The following is a 17181-nucleotide window of genomic DNA, read 5'->3' as shown; positions in this document are numbered from 1 at the left end:
AGTGTCACACACAAAAAAAGAGCAAGAGCACTTGTATGTATGGAGGGTGTTGAGACAGGGCAAGCTAGGGTTATTGGGCAGTTTTAGGGACCGTGCAGGAGGGGACCTCTGAAGAATTCAGGAAGGCTTCAGAGATAAGGACGAGCAAGGAAATGAAACCAATTCCACTGGGAAAAACAAACATCCTAGCACCACAGATAATCTTGTTAAGGATGGTCCTGGTTTTCTTCAGATGATAAGATAAAGTGTAAAGATGCTCACCTGGAGGGCTAGACCATAAAGATAAAGATATAACAAATGGGGAAAGACAGACCTGTTAGATAAGGAATGTGAAGATCTCCCACTCAGTAGCAAATTAAGTGAGACAGCCGAAAACTGACCAATCACAAAGAGACTGGTGAAGTTTTAGAATAATGAGGAAAAAAAGGTATATATTCCCTGAGACACAATTCCACTTTGGCTTCCTTGCCCCTCCCAGGCCTGGTTCCCTGGTCTGGGAGTCCCACTTTATTTCTGCTCTTTTTCTCCTCAATAAACTTTTTTTTCTAAACAAACCTGCCTCTTCTCACTTGCTTGCCAGAGTGTCTGCGAAGTTCCTGCTGCGGCTTAGTGAGACACCAACCTGTGGGGGTCTAGTGGCTGGGGCTCAGCACTGCCCTGCAGCCTGGGATCCGTTCCTGGCTGGGAGACTAGGCCTGACAATTCCGGCATCAGTGTGAAAGGGATGAGGTGTGAACTAGACATCATCATGTGGTAGAGGAAATTCCTTGCCTAAAGTTACAAAGTTCAGTGTAGTGAAGGTGGTGCTGGACCCCAGAGATGGCTCCCCCTACGGGACGGAACATTCATTCTGTGAGCAGCTGAAAGTGTTGATGGCTGACAACCCTCAGCTGAGTTCCTCTGCAGGCAGAGCACTGCCTTAGCCCCAGTCATATTCTCCCTGGAAACTCTGCCTCCACCACCTGCCAGAGGAATAAAGAGGGTGGAGTGTGTGGAAATTGTAGAAAGATGGTCCCCTTTACTTCAGGTGGGTGTGGAGGTGCCATTTAATAAAGTTAAAACCTAGTCTCTGCACTTTGCTCAGCTCAACAATGCTGGGAGACACAAAATAAATAAGGAAGGGGAAAACAGTTGCCATGGAAACCTGGCCAAGTCACCACATGATCTTAGGGGGCTATAGAGAATTCTGGCAAACGACACCTCCTGTGCGGAAGGCCCACCTACACCTGATGTGTCAACAGAAAACAACCAGAGGAGATTGACTCCCCAAGTAATGAAAAGCTCCCCAAAACAGGTTATACAAGGGAGCCTCAAATCCTTCAGGCACAGACCTCTCCTGTCTCGCCCACTGCGTCTCTTCGCAGTGTATTTCGATAAGTTTTCCTTTTCTGATCTCCGCTGTCTGGTGAATTCTTTAACACCCCCTATCCCTCCCCCTCCCGCCTTGTCTCTGGACTCACCCTGATTCTTCTCCACAACAGTGGGGATTACTTTGAAGAGCCACCCCAGCTTTAGCGCTCCCTGTGATTTGCACTGAAACCTCTGCTGCAACTGGAGAGAGGTTTAGCCTCTCCCTCTACTCTGTCCTGCTTCTTTTATACTTCAGAGATATTGATCCTGAGAAGTCACTGGAAAAATATCCTGCACTCATATCTCCACTTCTGAGTTTGTTTCCTGGGAAATCTAAAGCTCAATGAGTGGCAAATAGAAGACTCCAGTCTATCAGTAGACATTTGTTTATTTTTATTTGTGCATTCCAATTCAAATAAATTTTAGTTTGCTTTCAAGTCTTAGTTCCATAACCTCAGGCAAGCTAGTTAACCACTTTGTGCCTCTAGGCAGGACGCATCATAATACCCAAATTATAGAGCTGTGAGAGTTTGAGTCAAAATATGCAAGGCCCATTATAATAGCAAAGCAAATGTTATCAGCTGTGTAGGGCACTGCTATTCCTTGAGGCAACTTTGTGCAAATTAGAAAAGGCTCTCATGAGGGGGAAGGGGTGAATCAGAAAAGGATGAGTCCTTTTTGTAGATGCAGCCTTCAGTGAACAGCTTGGTGAGCCACTTTGGACCAGATTTCAGTCTATCAGTCCCCTTAAGCAAGAGCTTTTTGTAATATACAGCTCAGCCAGAGGCAGGGGCACTTAGCATCACCCTTGCAAGGTTGGACATGGAAGGTTGGTTTACAAATTTCTCTAGTTCTGAGAACCCGTTGTAAATATATATTCAGGTTTACATTTCTTTAGAACTTCAGATGACCTTGGAATTTAGGTTCTTCTCAAAGGAGACATTCAGAAAGATGTATCAAGCTTACAGGCAGAAATCAGGACAGATATGAAATAACATTTCAAAATTTCAGTAGCCCTTTCTTTCTGAATATTCAATTCTCCATGCTTCTGGTATTAGTTGGTTGCAAAATTAGATAAATCCTCTGATTCCACTGAAAATAACAGATGGAATTGGGGCAGAACAGACCCGTGTGAATCACACAGAAATAGAACACTTGATCTATGGTCACATTTGACTTACAAATTCCCTGTATTACAAAACATTATTTTATAGAATTAACTACATACACTTCTATAATCTGACTTTTAAAAATTCATAATGGTAAAAAGCGATAAATTTGGTCAACATAATATTTGTATTATCAGATGTCTACTATAACACCTAGATTTTAAGGAGGGAGATTTCTTGCAACTCTTCATTTAGAAATGAGATGAAAATACTACTGGGATAAAATTTTAGAATTAAAACAAAAACAAATAGTAATGATGAACATAGGAGAATTCTTTAGTATACCTAACAAAAAATCTTATCTAAATAGTTGGAATATCTACTGATAAAAGTTTATCAAATTTTTACAATTTTATTTTTAGTCTTTCTGTTTTCCCTTGAGTATAATAATGGATATCTTATTTCTTTGAGTGACCAGCTTAGATTCAGCACAGACTAACAAAACAAAATTTAGGAAGAATCTCATTATGTGTTATACTTAAAAATGGGGTCCTTAAAACATGTATCTGTTTTCTAATTCCTACATAACTGTTGACTAAAATGATTTTTTAGGCCTTAGTATCCAAGATGAAATTTTTGTGATCTATACCATCATTTAGGTAATTTTTATCTAAGATAGGCACTGAGGACCTTTGGAATTTCCTCAGTGGTCAATGGGGAAGTAAGATGTTGGGTATTACAAGATTTTATTAGAAATGGGTTTTACATATATATATATAAACATATATACACACATGTATATGTACACATACGAAAAAGAATATGAATAGAAAATCCTAAAGAAAAGGTTCAAGAACACAACCAAGAATATTGCGGCAAAACTATTTGGATCAAAGTCCACTAATACTGAGAAAACAAAAGCAGACAATGAAATGAAGAACAGATGACAAGTATGGATTAGACATGCAGCAAGAGTTGGAGAAGAAATTATAAGACAGCAAGGAGCACAGCAACACTTAATTCAGAAGTAAAAACTCAATACTCTAAGAAAAATGGACAACTTCTAATTTAAATAATATGTAGGTGGTAGAATTTTGCACAGTGAAATCTTACACTTGTAAATACTTAACCTGATTGACAACTGCTAGAGATTTTAAGATCTTGTTGATTTCAATTTCCTAAAAGTATTTTCCAACTCAGAATGAAACTGACCTTCCTACCTCTTGATCTTGGAGTTGCCAGCCTCTAGCATTGTGAGAACTATTTTCCTGTTGTATAAATCACCTAATTAATGGAATTTCGGCGTGGCATACTGAGAAGGCTAAAAACATTGTTCAATTAGGTCCCGAACCTGAGGGTCTTAAGAAAGAGACTATACTTGTTGAGATTGAGAATTATGGCAATACAGTGTGTCTGAGATGTTATCCTGCAGAAATAACATGACCAGGGAATTAGCTGTACCATTTCTTGGGGTGGTTTCTGAATTTAGAATATAGTTTCATCTAACTGTTTCTATGACATCACCTGAGAACTTAATGAAAAGATTTCTAGCTTCATTATTCTTTTGCTTTAGTGATTAGTGGTTATTCTGAGTCAACAAATTATTGGCAGTAAACATTGGAGAGAAGTAAGGGGCAACGTTTTGTGAGGAGAAAAAGGGTATGCCAAGGCATTCCTGGTGGCACAGTGGGTTGAGTGAAGCGCTGTGAAGCTGTCTGCAGCCTCTGCAGCATGGGTTCGATCCCCGGCCGGGGGCTACCCACATGGCACAGCAGACCTCTCCTGTCTTGCCCTCTGCTCCCCTCAGCAGTGTATTTAGTCAGTCTGCCTGTTTTGTTCCCTGCTGTGTCTCTGGTTAATCTTCTCACCCTCTCTTGCCTCTGTCCTGTACCCCAGCTCTTGTATGCATAAATAAATAAACCTTTAAAAAAAAAAAAAAGAAAAGCAACATCCCAATAACAATCAGTGCACTGGGGCTTAGATCTTGACTTTTAAATGACATTCTCTAGGGCCTCCCTGGTGGCGCAGCAGTTGAGTGAAGTGCTGTGAAGCTTTCTGCAGGTTCTGCTGCGCCAGTTCGATTCCCGGCCGGCCAGGGGGCTACCCACATGGCGCAGCAGACCTCTCCTGTCTGGCCCGCTGCTCCCCTCAGCAGTGTATTTCGTTGGTGTGCCTGTTCTGTTCCCCACTCTGTCTCTGGTGAATCCTCTCACCCTCCCGCGCCTCTGGCCTGTACCCCAGTTCTTGTATAAATAAAAAAAAAAGAAAGAGGGTGCCCGGGTCATACCTTCTCTTGGTTCTTGTCATTCTTCTCATAAGGCCCACCTCCACCACCTCCACCTCCACCATCACCTCCTCCGCCACCTGCATCTCCGCCTCCTCCCTCTTCTCCTCCACCGTCTCCAGCGCCACTGACCGAAGGGCCCCCAAAGCCGCAGGTGGAACTTCCAGAAACTTCCTTGAACTGGAAAGTTCCCTCACTTGGTCTCTTTTCCACACTCTCATTTTCCTTGTTTTCACTCTTCTTTCTGTTCTTCTCCACACAGGGCACCACACCAAGTTGAAGCAAACACTCAACAATGTTGAGCGCCACATCACAGATGCGAGAGCTGATGTCATGGTTGAGGACGAGATACACGGCCTTCAGGACCACCTGGAGCCAGAGACGAACAAGAGGTGATTCTCCTTCCTATATAACTTTGATTATTTGTTTAATCCATTTCCTTTAGGCTGGTCTATGATTAGAGCATGAATAATTTAGGTAATTTTCAGATGTACCTAAATTGCATTGGGACCTTGTGTTTGCACTTTATGTAGAGTATGGATCACGTAAAGCATTAAAAATGTATGTGGGGGGCCTCCCCTGTTGGCACACCAGTTGAGTGCTGAGCTGTGAAGCTGCCCGCAGTCTCTGCAGCGCCAGTTCTATCCCTACCGGCCTTGGAGCTACCCACATGGTGTGGCAGACCTTTCCTGTCATGCCCGCTGCTCCCCTTAGCCGTGTGTTTCGTCAGTCTGCCTGTTCTGTTCCCCGCTTTGTCTCTGGTGAATCCTCTCACCCTCCCACACATCTGGTCTGTACCCTGGTTTTTGTATAAATAAATCAATCCTTTTAAAAAATTTCATGTGTGTACCACCTCACTTAAGTGTGTATTTCAAATTTCATCATGATATAGACAAAGGCAATGAGGATACGGAAACACAGAGAAATAACTGGGGAGTAATTGGGACTGACCTTATGACTGGCAGCTTCCGTTTTACCCAAATGAAAACATTCATGTGATTTTTTTAAAGCAAAATATCTTATTTCTCTTCCTTTTACTTCCACCAATAATTTGTCGTGAACAATGACTGCCTTATGCACATAATAGAGGGGCATTTGTGCATTCACAATTGTATCCTTATTTATACTAATTTCAAATGCCAAATATTTCTGTTTAAATTACACCCTTATATTGATTTTAATATAGTCAATTATTTACTGAGTCAATTCCCTAACATGGAATAGAAAATTTTGTGAAATATAAATTGTAAAACACAACAGTATTTTCATTGGCTAATAACTATAATCAAAACAGGCACTCTTGAGAATGTGGGTTGAAATCTTTTAAAGGACTTCTGTTCATTCTTCCCTGCTACACAGGAGGTTTATAGTCATGTTGCTTATATAAGAAAAGAATATAAACTGAGAGGTTTTCGCTTTCATTCTTGAAAAAAAAGGACTAAGAAAACATACACATTTATGTGTATTTATATGTGTGTATTCATGGTGCACTAATATTTTTGGATTTTAAAAATATTCTGAATAGATCTCATGTAATGTTTGAAAGAAAAGGAAAGGTGTATTTAAGATGGTTGACATCATCTAACATGGACCATTTCTATATGGGTAGATTTTTCACTTTAAGGTCCAACATTTTTCAGAAAATATATGACAATTTTATCCAACATTGTGAAAACTGCATCAAAGAGACAATATCTTTCAAGTCTTGATAAGAAAATTTCTTGCTCCTTACAGAAAGATCAAGCATGCCATTCTTGTGGACAAAGTTATTGGTCCCATCAATATGTTCTGTGTCCTCCAAGTAACTATAGTTGATGCAGGAGTCGGTGAGGCTGCGTGGCAGGTTTGCACACGCCAGGGGCTCATGCGGCATCTCTGGGATAGGCACCTGGTTGCACAGCTTCCTCATATGCTCACTGAAAAAGTCTGCGTAGCCTACGTTGAATGACGCCAATGTGGTGTTGAAGGTTGCAACTGTGATCGTGGAGATCTGCGATCGCACTATTGGAAGGAAAGCGATGGCCTCATTAACCTGTGACATTGTGTTAGACATTATCATTGAAATCATGACCATAATCACAGTTGTAGCTTTTGGAGATGTTTGATTTATGATCTGAAAGCTATTCTCCACTCGCAGGGAATGACTAAAGGCATTAAAGTCATGTAATAGCTGATAAATAACGAAACTTACAGAAAATATGGATTCCAACTGGCTTCCTTAAGACCCAGGCCAGAATTTTACTTTTGCCTAAAGAATGAATTTTACCCACTGCTAATGACAGACCCCATTTATATAAATGTGTTTAGTTAAAGCATTTCCTCTACAAGTTTGTGGTAAAATATTTGGCTTTATCTACTATATTTAACCAAGAAACAAACGAAGTATTTCTCCTCTCTTTTTTTTAAGAGTAATGGGATATAAATTTGTGGTGGTAGCTAATAATGTCATCAAATACATGAAATGCAGTCCAGAGAAAAAAGGGGCCTTAACGGACATTTGTACATTAAAACCACAGAACAAGACCCCAAGTTGCAGTCCACCCAGAGACACATTTGCTCCACATGAAGCACATCAGGCACTTAACTAAGACAGAAGCTGTCTGAGCAAGGACTCTGTGGTCTCGGGAGGCAGTGACTATTTTTCCACTGATGGTGGACAAGCCTTTTGAGGGACATTATAGAGTGGAGCAAACAAAGTATGGAATCTAGATGTTCTCCAGTCTCTGCTAACCCTACGATCTTTTTGAAACCAGATGAGAATGAATGACCTGCCTTTGGAGGTGTGGTGTTCAGAAGGCGCTGTCAAATAGGTCTTGCTATTAAGCAAATTCTAAGTATGAACCATTCATAAGTTCTCAAGCAATATAATACAAGAATGCAAGTTTTCAAAAAGCAGAAGCAGCCAGATTGCAATGAAAATGGAGCACGGAGTAAAAACAGGAAAAGGAACCTGAACTCCCGCCTGCAGGCGCCGCCTCCGACCCACCTTCCTTGACTGTGTTTTCTCCGTGGCTGTTGGGGTGGTCGGGCAGGTCACTCACCAACGTGTGATGGGAGTGTGAGTGCCTGGCGCTCAGACTCTCCATCTCTGTGGCAGCATCAGAACTGCCGCGCCGGGTAAATTTCCCTGAGATGGACAAGAGACCACAAGGGCTTTTAAAATCTGAAAAATTCAATGCAGAGATTTTGCTTTCACAAAGGACAGCAGTGAGAGTCAGGGAATTATAGGAAGCACTTGAAGCACAGTCAAATAGCAGGATTTGAACCTGCCTGGGGAATATTCAGGGTCAAGATGATGGATAAAGCTGCCTGGTAAGGTCAGCCCTGATCTAAACCAAATGTCAGAAAGCATCTGTTGGGTCCTGACTAGCTGTCGGCTCTTGATTTTAAGCTGGTCTTCTTGATCTGACATCCAGCAAAAGAAAAAAAAAAGTTTCCTTTTCTTTTCTTTAGTCTTTCTTATTTAATATCACATTTAAAGTCTGTCCTTGGTTTCACCATGAAAGTCAATAAGCAGAAGCCTTTATGGCCATAGATCCATAGCTAGAGTGATCCAAGAAACGGGGCCTTATATAGTTTCACAGAATTCTTGCATAATTAATTCAATTTTCTGCATTTTGGGGGCTATGAAGACATAGCATTACTTGGGTATTGAGGAGTTTTCTTTGGGCCCAAATTTCTAGACTAAACTGTTCAAGAAAGCACCAGATTTGGGCCTCCCCGGTGGCGCAGCTTTTGAGCGCTGGGTTGCGAAGCTGCCCGCAGCCTCTGCAGTGCCAGTTCGATCCCCGGCCGCTGGGCAAGGGTCGCACAAGGCGCGCAGACCTCTCCTGTAGCCCGCTGCTCCCCTCAGCAGTGTACTTCGGTCCTTCTGCCTGTTCTGCTCCCCGCTCTGTCTCTGATGAGTTCTCTCACCCTCCTGTGCTTCTGACTGTACCCAGTGCTTGTATAAATAAATAAATAAATCTTTAAAAAAAAAAAAAAAAAAAAGCACCAGATTTGCCCAAGAACCCTAGATCCCTAGATTCTGATTTCTAGACAGGTCATTCAAACTCTGCCCTACTTTGGAAGATGCTTATGGTCACCTAAAATTGTGGTTTGCCAGCCTCCTTTTTCAATGCCTCGCCTGTCTTCTCCAAGTCCAGAGAAACTGCCAAACGAGAATGTGCTGCGGGTGGGGGAGACATCCAGGTGGTCCTCGTGAAGCAGGAACGGCACCCCCATTCTCCTTGGCCTCCTCTTCCCTGTGTGGTGGAAGGGGATGGAGCCTTTCCTCTCTCGGTCCTCTTTCCGGCTTTTGAACTACAAGGATGAGAGATGAGAGGTAGACACTGAGCAAAGGAGAGGTTATGGCTGGCTGACCCAGAGGATGCCATGACCTGCAGTAAAATATAAGCAATTTCCCAGAAGAGGAGGCACAAACTCACTGAATATCACCCAACAGAGATGGGAGAAATTTCTGCAAAAGTTAATGAGCAAAAAGTAATGGGTCTTTCTGCTGGTTTGGATTAGAAACCAGCTCGTTCTCAAAGTGTGACCACTGGATCAGCAGTGTCAGCATCACCTGGGAAATTATTAGAAATGCAAATTCTCAGGTTCAAACCCAGACACACTGAATCAGAAACTCAGAGGGTAGTGCAGCAGTGTGTGTTTAAATAATTCCAAAAGGTGAATTTGAGTGTAAGATAAAATTATAATCTAAGATCCTTGCATTGCCATGAGGGCGAGTCAGTAATTTTTTTGTTGTTGTTATTGCTCAATTTTTAAATATTGAGATCATTTCTTCCAGTCAGACAACTTCATTTGTGTGCTGTGAGGGAAGGCAAAGGGGTTAGAATGTGCACTGATGCAAACCCATTATTCTAACCAGTCAAATAAGTTCAACATCCAGTGCAACCAACAGTTTGGAACTGCTTGGGAATTTTTTTTTTTTTTGAGAATTAAAGTGCTTTATTTCTTTTATATTAATTAATTAATATATTTTACATGAAATTGCTCAATCTTTATACAATGTTTGCTTTCTCCTGTGAAGTATAGTCCCTGTACAATTTACTTGGTAATTTTTTAAATCTTAATTAATTAGTTAATAATTAATTGAGGTAATATTGGGATACTACTGTAGTGCACTCACCACCAACTCACCCATATTTCACTCCTGTACACCATTGTGCTTTCTCTTTGTTCTTCCTCTCCTACCTTTTTCTACCCCTCCCCACCTTTGTGCTTCCGTTTGTAGTCAGTTTTTAAGGATTAGTTTTTAAGCTTGTTTTTATCTATTGGCTTAGCTACCTTATATTCCATATATTAGTGACATCATCTGCTATTTATTTTTCTTTTTCTGACTTATTTCACTTAGCACTATCCCTTCTAGCTCCATCCATGTTGCCACACTGGCAAGTTTTTTTTTTAACTATCAAAATAATAAAAGCATAAGTGGTTCTACTCACCTTCTTAAAAATATTCATGCCAAGGTCTGAAGAAAGGTCTGGGACTGCAGACCTACGTAGATTGGTCAATGAAACCTTTGAAAAGGCCTCAGGGCTGAGAGATTTTTCCTCTTCATTACACTTCATGGTAAGATCCTTAATAGACAGTAAACATAGGCTTAATGATGAAGGATTTAGGGCTTTGTATCCAAGCACTTTTCATATGAAGATGTTATCTCTTTAATAGGGAAATGGCAATTGTTTTGATATATATGAAGGATTTAGCAATATTCCTAGTGATGTCATTGAGATACTGGCCAATTTTGAGTTATGCAAAAAAAGGTTAAGTCATGTTTAGTAAAATGCTAGTGTCACACATTTTATGATATCTGCAATTGACAGATCATGTGACAACTCTTAACTAAAAATTCAGTTATCTAGAAGACCTAGTTTTCCATTATTCTGGAAAAACAGACAACACCCTAGATTAATGTGTACATGAAGCATTTAGATAGCACTCCTCTGAATGGTAAAACAGCAGCAAAATGGTCCAGCAGCAAGAAATAGAAGAATAAGGCCACTAGCATTAGATACCCACCAGACAGCTTGCACTACAAGTAAGAGCTGGATGCACAGAAGAAAAAAAGGGACTCTGTTACAGCAGAAGTAGATTGAAAGGACAACAGGCCGAGTTTCTCTTACTTGGGTTTTGTGGGTGTTCACTAGCGAGGGAGCTGCCGCCACCATGGAGCTACTCCTGGGTCTGGGAAGGAGAGGCAGGTCTGGCTCTGGGGGCTTTTCTGGCTTCTCTTCCAACATATGTCGCAGCCTTTGTAGATAGTACATCAGAGACCACTGAGTGCCTTCCTCAGACCAGTGGGGCTGGAGTAAGCAGCGAAGAACAGCGACATCAAAGTAGGTGGCATAGCGGGACCTTTGGCACGGAGGTATCACCAGAGAAGCCCTGTTCCCAGTGGCAGAAAAATAATTGTGTTGGCAGTCAGACATTCCAAGGGAGGGCAACATGGTCCACAGCTGTGCCTTTCTCATTCTTCCCTTATTCATTCACTTATCTCTTATCTGGTTTACTTTAATGTCTTCCTAACTGGCATTACTCCTTTTTAGACACTACTTGGAACTGAAGATATTGGAGAATGTTGAGGATAACTGGGAACTAGCCAGGTAAAGTTAAATATGGGGCAGGAGGGTGGACTGGCATTTCAGAGTGAACTGTGTCCATGAAGGTATAGAGTTTTTTAAAAAAAATAATGAATTTTTGGTGGTAGGGGAGAACCGTAAGTTATTACTATGCTTGGTGAGCAATTTGCACGGTAGATAATGATGAGAGCCTAGAGAAATAGGTGAGGACTTAATAATAAAGGCCTCAAAGATAGCACAAATGCCCATCAACAGGGGATTGAATAAACTCTGGCACATTCATGCTAAGTACTCAGCAGTAAAGATAGAAGCAAACTATTGATAGATTAAATAATTATGCTGAGTAAGAGAAATAAGACAAAAAAGACTATGTATTCATATATACAAAATTTTACCAAATGGTGGGCCAATCTATAGTGATAGAAAACAGGTCAGCAATTGGATGGGAAAAGAATGGAGTGCGGAAAAGGGGTAATTGCAAAGGAGCACAGGGAAACTTCTCAGAGTTGATGTTCATGTTTCTTATCTTGATGATGATGATGGTTTCATGAATGGTTACAACAAAATGTCCAAAAGGTTTTTCTAGTATTCCATGATCTTATATTTTTGTAGTTAAATTTTAATTTATCTTGATTTTATTTGATGAATAAAATATGCTAATTTACAGGAGAGAGAATGATTAGATATGAAGCACTTTAAAGTCCTCATGCTTTTCAAAAAGAGGATTGGTATTTTATTTACTCTGATTCCAGTCATCAAGTACCTGTGTTAAACTTTCAATGGTTACCATAGAATCGAAACAGAAAGTTTCCTTCCAGTGAAAGGAGAATGGGGACTAGAAAAAACAGTTAACCAATTAAGAGGTAGAGAAGATGACTAAGTGAAAAGCACAAAATAAAATAAAATGGAAAATACACATTTTAAAAACCATAATTTTCAAAATAATGAATATATTCATGACAAAAACTGACAGGTTGAATTTTAAAAAGCAAAGCTTAACTCACATGTTCATTACAAAACAAAATCCTAAAAATTGAGGTTATAAAAATTGGGAAGAAAGAAAATGGTGCATATATATAAAATATATATAATATATGGAAATGTGTATATATATATATATATATAAATCTTACTAAAATAAAGCTTATGTAGCAATAATGGACTGAGTTAAAATTATTAAATGTGAAGATGGTCAACACAATGCTAAAAGAAACAATTAACCAGTAAACTACACTAAAGTCAATAACAAAAGTTAAAAAGAACTTTCACAAAAAGACAATTGGATACTAGTAAAGAACAGTGGAATGATAGATCAAAATGGACAGCCCAAATCATAACCCCACATATGTGGGAATCTGATAATCAATAGAGAAAAATACAGATAAAATTGTAAATCTGAAGGAAATAACATCAAGTAAAGGTAAGGAAATAATTTATGCAGAAAAACATCTCATTTCATATTACCATATTCAAAAAGCTTACTTAATATGGACTGCAAACATGAAAAGCAAAACAAAGGAAAACTGAGAGGAAAGTATGGCCCAAGGTATGAAAGTTTTAAGAAAGAAAAAATCCCTAACTATTTTAAAAGAATATTGATGTTTGACTTATATTCATACTTAAAACTTCTATAAAAATATAAACAAAATATAAAAGATAAGTGCAATGCATGAAGGCCACAGAGGATTATTATTTTTTTTTTTTTTATAGAGGCATGTTTTTATTTATTTGTTTGTTTGTTTGCTTGCTTTGTTTATACATGCACTGGGTACAGTCAGAAGCGCGGAAGGGTGAGAGAATTCACCAGAGCCAGAGCGGGGAGCAGAGCAGGCAGACTGACGAAATACACTGCTGAGGGGAGCAGCGGGCGGCAGGAGAGGTCTGCACGCCATGCGGGACCCTCCTCTGGTGGCCGGGGAGCAGCCGGGATCGAACCTGCGCCGCGGAGGCTGCAGGCAGCTTCGCAACCCAGCGCTCAACCTCTGCGCCACCGGGGAGGCCCCACAGAGGATTATTTTCATTGATAATGTTTTTAATCAGTGGGAAAAAGACAAACAGCTCAAAAAGACAAAGGGTATGGAAGGAAATTTCACCAAAAAAAATAGAAAAGAAGGGTCTCCCTGGTGGCGCAAGGGGTTAAGCACCACACTATCAAGCAATCCACAGCAGCCAGAGAGAAACCCACATGGCGAAGCAGACCTCTCTTGTCTTGCCCACTGCGCCCCTCAGCAGTGTATTTCAGTTAGTCTGCCTGTTCTGTTCCTCACTCTGTCTCTGGTGAATCCTCTCACCCCTCCCTGCACCCCCTACATCTCTGGCCTATACCCCAGCTTTTGTATGCATAAATAAATAAATCTTTTATGAAAAAAAAAGCTAGGGGCCTCCCTGGTGGCGCAAGGGTTAAGACACAACCTATAAAGCTATCCACAGCCTCTGCAGCATGAGTTCGATTCCCAGCCAGCCAGGGAGCAACCCACATGGTGCAGCAGACCTCTCCTGACTTGTCCGCTGTTCCCCTCAGCAGTGTACTTCGGTCAATCTGCCTGTTCTGTTCCCCACTCTGTCTCTGGTGAATCCTCTCACCCCCCCATGCCTCTGGCCTATACCCCAGCTCTTGTAGGCATAAATAAATAAATCTTTTAAAAGAATAAGAGAGACAGAATAAATATATAAAGAGACTTCATAATAATCAGGGAAATGTAGATTTATACCATAGTAGGATATCACATCACTTCCATCAAATTGTGAGACTATAGAAGCCTGAAGCCAGTAAGCACTTCCAAGTGTATGAATTAATGAGATCACTCATACACTGTCAGTTAACTCAAAGTACAATTTAATGGGCCTCCCTCGTGGCGCAAGGGGTTAAGCACAGCACTATGAAGCCATCAGCAGCCTCTGCAGCACCCCAGCCAGCCAGGGAACTAACCCACATGGAGCTAACCCCCATGGCGCAGCAGACCTCTCCTGTCTTGCCTGCTGCTCCCCTCAGCAGTGTATTTTGGTCAGTCTGCCTGTTCTGCTCCCCACTCTGTCTCTGGTGAATCCTCTCACCCCTCTCCCCCACCTCTGGCCCTTACCCCAGTTCTTGTATAAATAAATAAATCTTTTTAAAAAAGTACAATTTGGTGATATCTAGTAAATTCTAAAGTGTCCTTAATCTATGATCCAGAAATTCTATTCCAAATGGAAATTCTGCCTTGAAGAAACTCCTGCCCACGTACACAAGGACATATGTACAAAAATTTCATTGCAGCAACTTTGATGGAATAAAAAAGTAGAGACTATTCTTAAAGTCAATGAAAGGAGAACAGAAAAATAAAGGCTGGTTATGTATATTCACTGAACAAATATTAATTACGTACTCTATGATGTAACAGACTAGGGTGCTTATAATTCTCTGTTCTACCTGTGTAGAAAGATATACAATGGAGCACTTAGTTCTGTGTACTATTTTCTGAGTCTTCAGTAAACACTAACTGAACCTGGGTTTTATTAATAAGGACTAGATATCCACGAATATATGCAAAGTGTATACATATTAACACTATATATATATTTATATATGTATACATGGACATTTATATAAACCATTATATATGCTACATGATATACAAATATACTATATCTGTATGCACAGTAAAATAAATATATACTACATAAATATCTAAATTATCTATGTTATATGTGTAAACAAATATTAAATTATATATAATAGATTGTATATAAAAATATAAACTATATATTTTTATATATTTACATTTATATAAAATTGTACATATAAAATATGTAACATATAAATTACACAATTTACTCTCATCATATCCTTGATGATGTGTTATATATACTCTTCCTAAATGTTTTATTATCTAACTTTCCATTATGTAATAATCATCAAATACACAGACTGTTTCAGAATTTTATGAGTTGCTGAATTTTCATAACACACCCAAGGGCTGGATTCAAAATTAAGTTTCCCAATCCTGGGCAGGAAACCTTTCATTTGCCTCTGTCTCCTGCTCTCTATCCCACCCACTCCTCACTCTTCTCTACCACCCTGTACTGGAAGACTTTGCTGTGGAGAATTTGTCAAAGCTCCCATGTCTGTAATTCTTGGATGAATTTGGCAAAAAGAGGTTCTCACAGGAGACTGGACAATGATATTTCCCCTCACCAAAATTTGCCAACACCTGGCACTGTGACCCAGGGTTGACAAGAACTTATGTCCTGATGGAATTGCCTCCACAGGGTTCTCCCCACGGCACTCACTCTGCCTTTCCCCTCCAGACCTGGAGCTGGCAGTTTCCAGCCTGGACCATCGCTGGAGCACTGCACAAACTCCAGGGTCCCACATCCTCTCCAAACCTTTGTAAATAACCCATGTCCATCTTTTCTCAAATTTCCCAGGATGCCACAGGTTTCCTCCCGAGACCCTGATGATGACACCCTCAAGTCTATTTTTTTCCTTCATATATATATATTTATATATTTTAGATCATTATTATATTTTACATCATTATTATATTTTACATCATTTTTCATTTTTTTACAATGTTTGCTTTCTTTTCTCAAGTCTATTTTAAAAGAGAGTAGCAATGTTGGTTTTCATTCCTACTAGTTTTCCAAGAGATTTTTACCACTTTTTCTGTCTCCCTCCCCCTATTTCATTTCTCTTTCTTAAAAAAGCATGGACTAAACCACTCCTCTCTATAGTTTATACCTAGAATAATAGGATTTTTCCTTCAGTGCTGTACTTTTGGATTTATAAAGAAAAGACTAAGTATGAGGCTGGTTGGCTACCAGCTGGGTAATTTTAGGTCCTCAAGTGTTTGTGCCAATCACTTGACTTAGTCTTGTAAGCTGTTGTTTTCTTGGCTAGGCTATTGTCATTACAGCAGATATTAGCTCAACAGAAAGATCACACTCACACATACCCCAATCTTCACTAGACTAGCTAATATTACCATTTGCTTTGTGTCCCATACCTCAGTGTCCCCAAATATTTCTAATTTGTAAGTTAGATTAAGGTGTTCCATCAATTATTACAAATACCTGGAATAGTGTATTTGTAATAATACAAATACACTTCCCTTCTATGATCCAGAAATTCTATTCCAAATGGAAATTCTGCCTTGAAGAAGGGAAGTTATTAAAAATGCAGATACCCAGGTCTTACCACAGACATACTAAATCAGAATTGCTAGGGATAGAACCAAGGACACTTATATCTTAAACTGTAACAGGGTGGTCCCCAGGAAAAGGGGAGGTTCCAGGTTCCCTGCCCCACCCAAGGGAAGGTGGAGCTGAGCAGGGAGGAGAAAAAACTGGAGAGGAGACAGGGGAAGGAAGGAAGCAGGATGGAGAGCAATGAGGAAGCCTGGAGGAGGCACATGGAGCAGAGACATGTGAAGCAGTTGCACTTGCTTCTTGGTCCTGGACTGGTTGAAACAGATGTGGGTGAGAGAGCCGTGGTGAGGTTAATAATGGCAGCTTTTATCTTGATTATGGGTTTGCTCTTTTTCTCCCAGACCTGTCTGACTATTTCTGATACTTTTCTATGGGTCCCTGCCAGAAGCTGCTTTAGACTTGTGGCAGGCTTTTGGGACTTCCTCGGGGCCAGTCCCTTTTGGATGGACTTTCACCCACAAGGGGATGGGTAACTTTGGGTGCTTGATGTGGAAACTATATTCTTTTGTCTTTTCTGTGTTGCACACTAATTCCATTAAAGGTATATATGTTTTCTCTTAATGCGTTGGATTGCAGAACCTATTTAGAGTGGGCAGTTTGGAGGTTCTGGGATGCCCCTCTCCCTGCCCTGTAACAAAACAATACTTCCAGGTAATTCTCAAATACT

The 17181-nt window shown here is 40.3% G+C and overlaps 1 protein-coding gene across 2 annotated transcripts in view; it reads right to left on the bottom strand.

Annotated features, from left to right (window-relative positions):
* UNC80 (unc-80 homolog, NALCN channel complex subunit) overlaps window positions 1–17181 on the bottom strand; it is a 184253-nt gene that overhangs the window by 141090 nt on the left and 25982 nt on the right. For both annotated transcript variants that reach the window (XM_037523962.2, XM_037523964.2), the window contains exons 8-13: window positions 10872–11133; window positions 10191–10325; window positions 8829–9045; window positions 7730–7870; window positions 6476–6744; window positions 4747–5112 (exon numbers count right to left, since the gene is read on the bottom strand). In XM_037523962.2, the coding sequence (XP_037379859.1) occupies window positions 4747–5112; window positions 6476–6744; window positions 7730–7870; window positions 8829–9045; window positions 10191–10325; window positions 10872–11133 (1390 nt within the window). The remainder of the gene's footprint in view (window positions 1–4746; window positions 5113–6475; window positions 6745–7729; window positions 7871–8828; window positions 9046–10190; window positions 10326–10871; window positions 11134–17181) is intronic.

Source organism: Talpa occidentalis, unplaced genomic scaffold (assembly GCF_014898055.3).
Source record: "Talpa occidentalis isolate TD23 unplaced genomic scaffold, MPIMG_talOcc4v2.1 talOcc4.3, whole genome shotgun sequence".
Taxonomy (NCBI): Eukaryota; Metazoa; Chordata; class Mammalia; order Eulipotyphla; family Talpidae; genus Talpa; species Talpa occidentalis.
The sequence above is the reverse complement of the archived record's forward strand: the minus strand, read 5'-3'. Positions and strand labels throughout refer to the sequence as shown.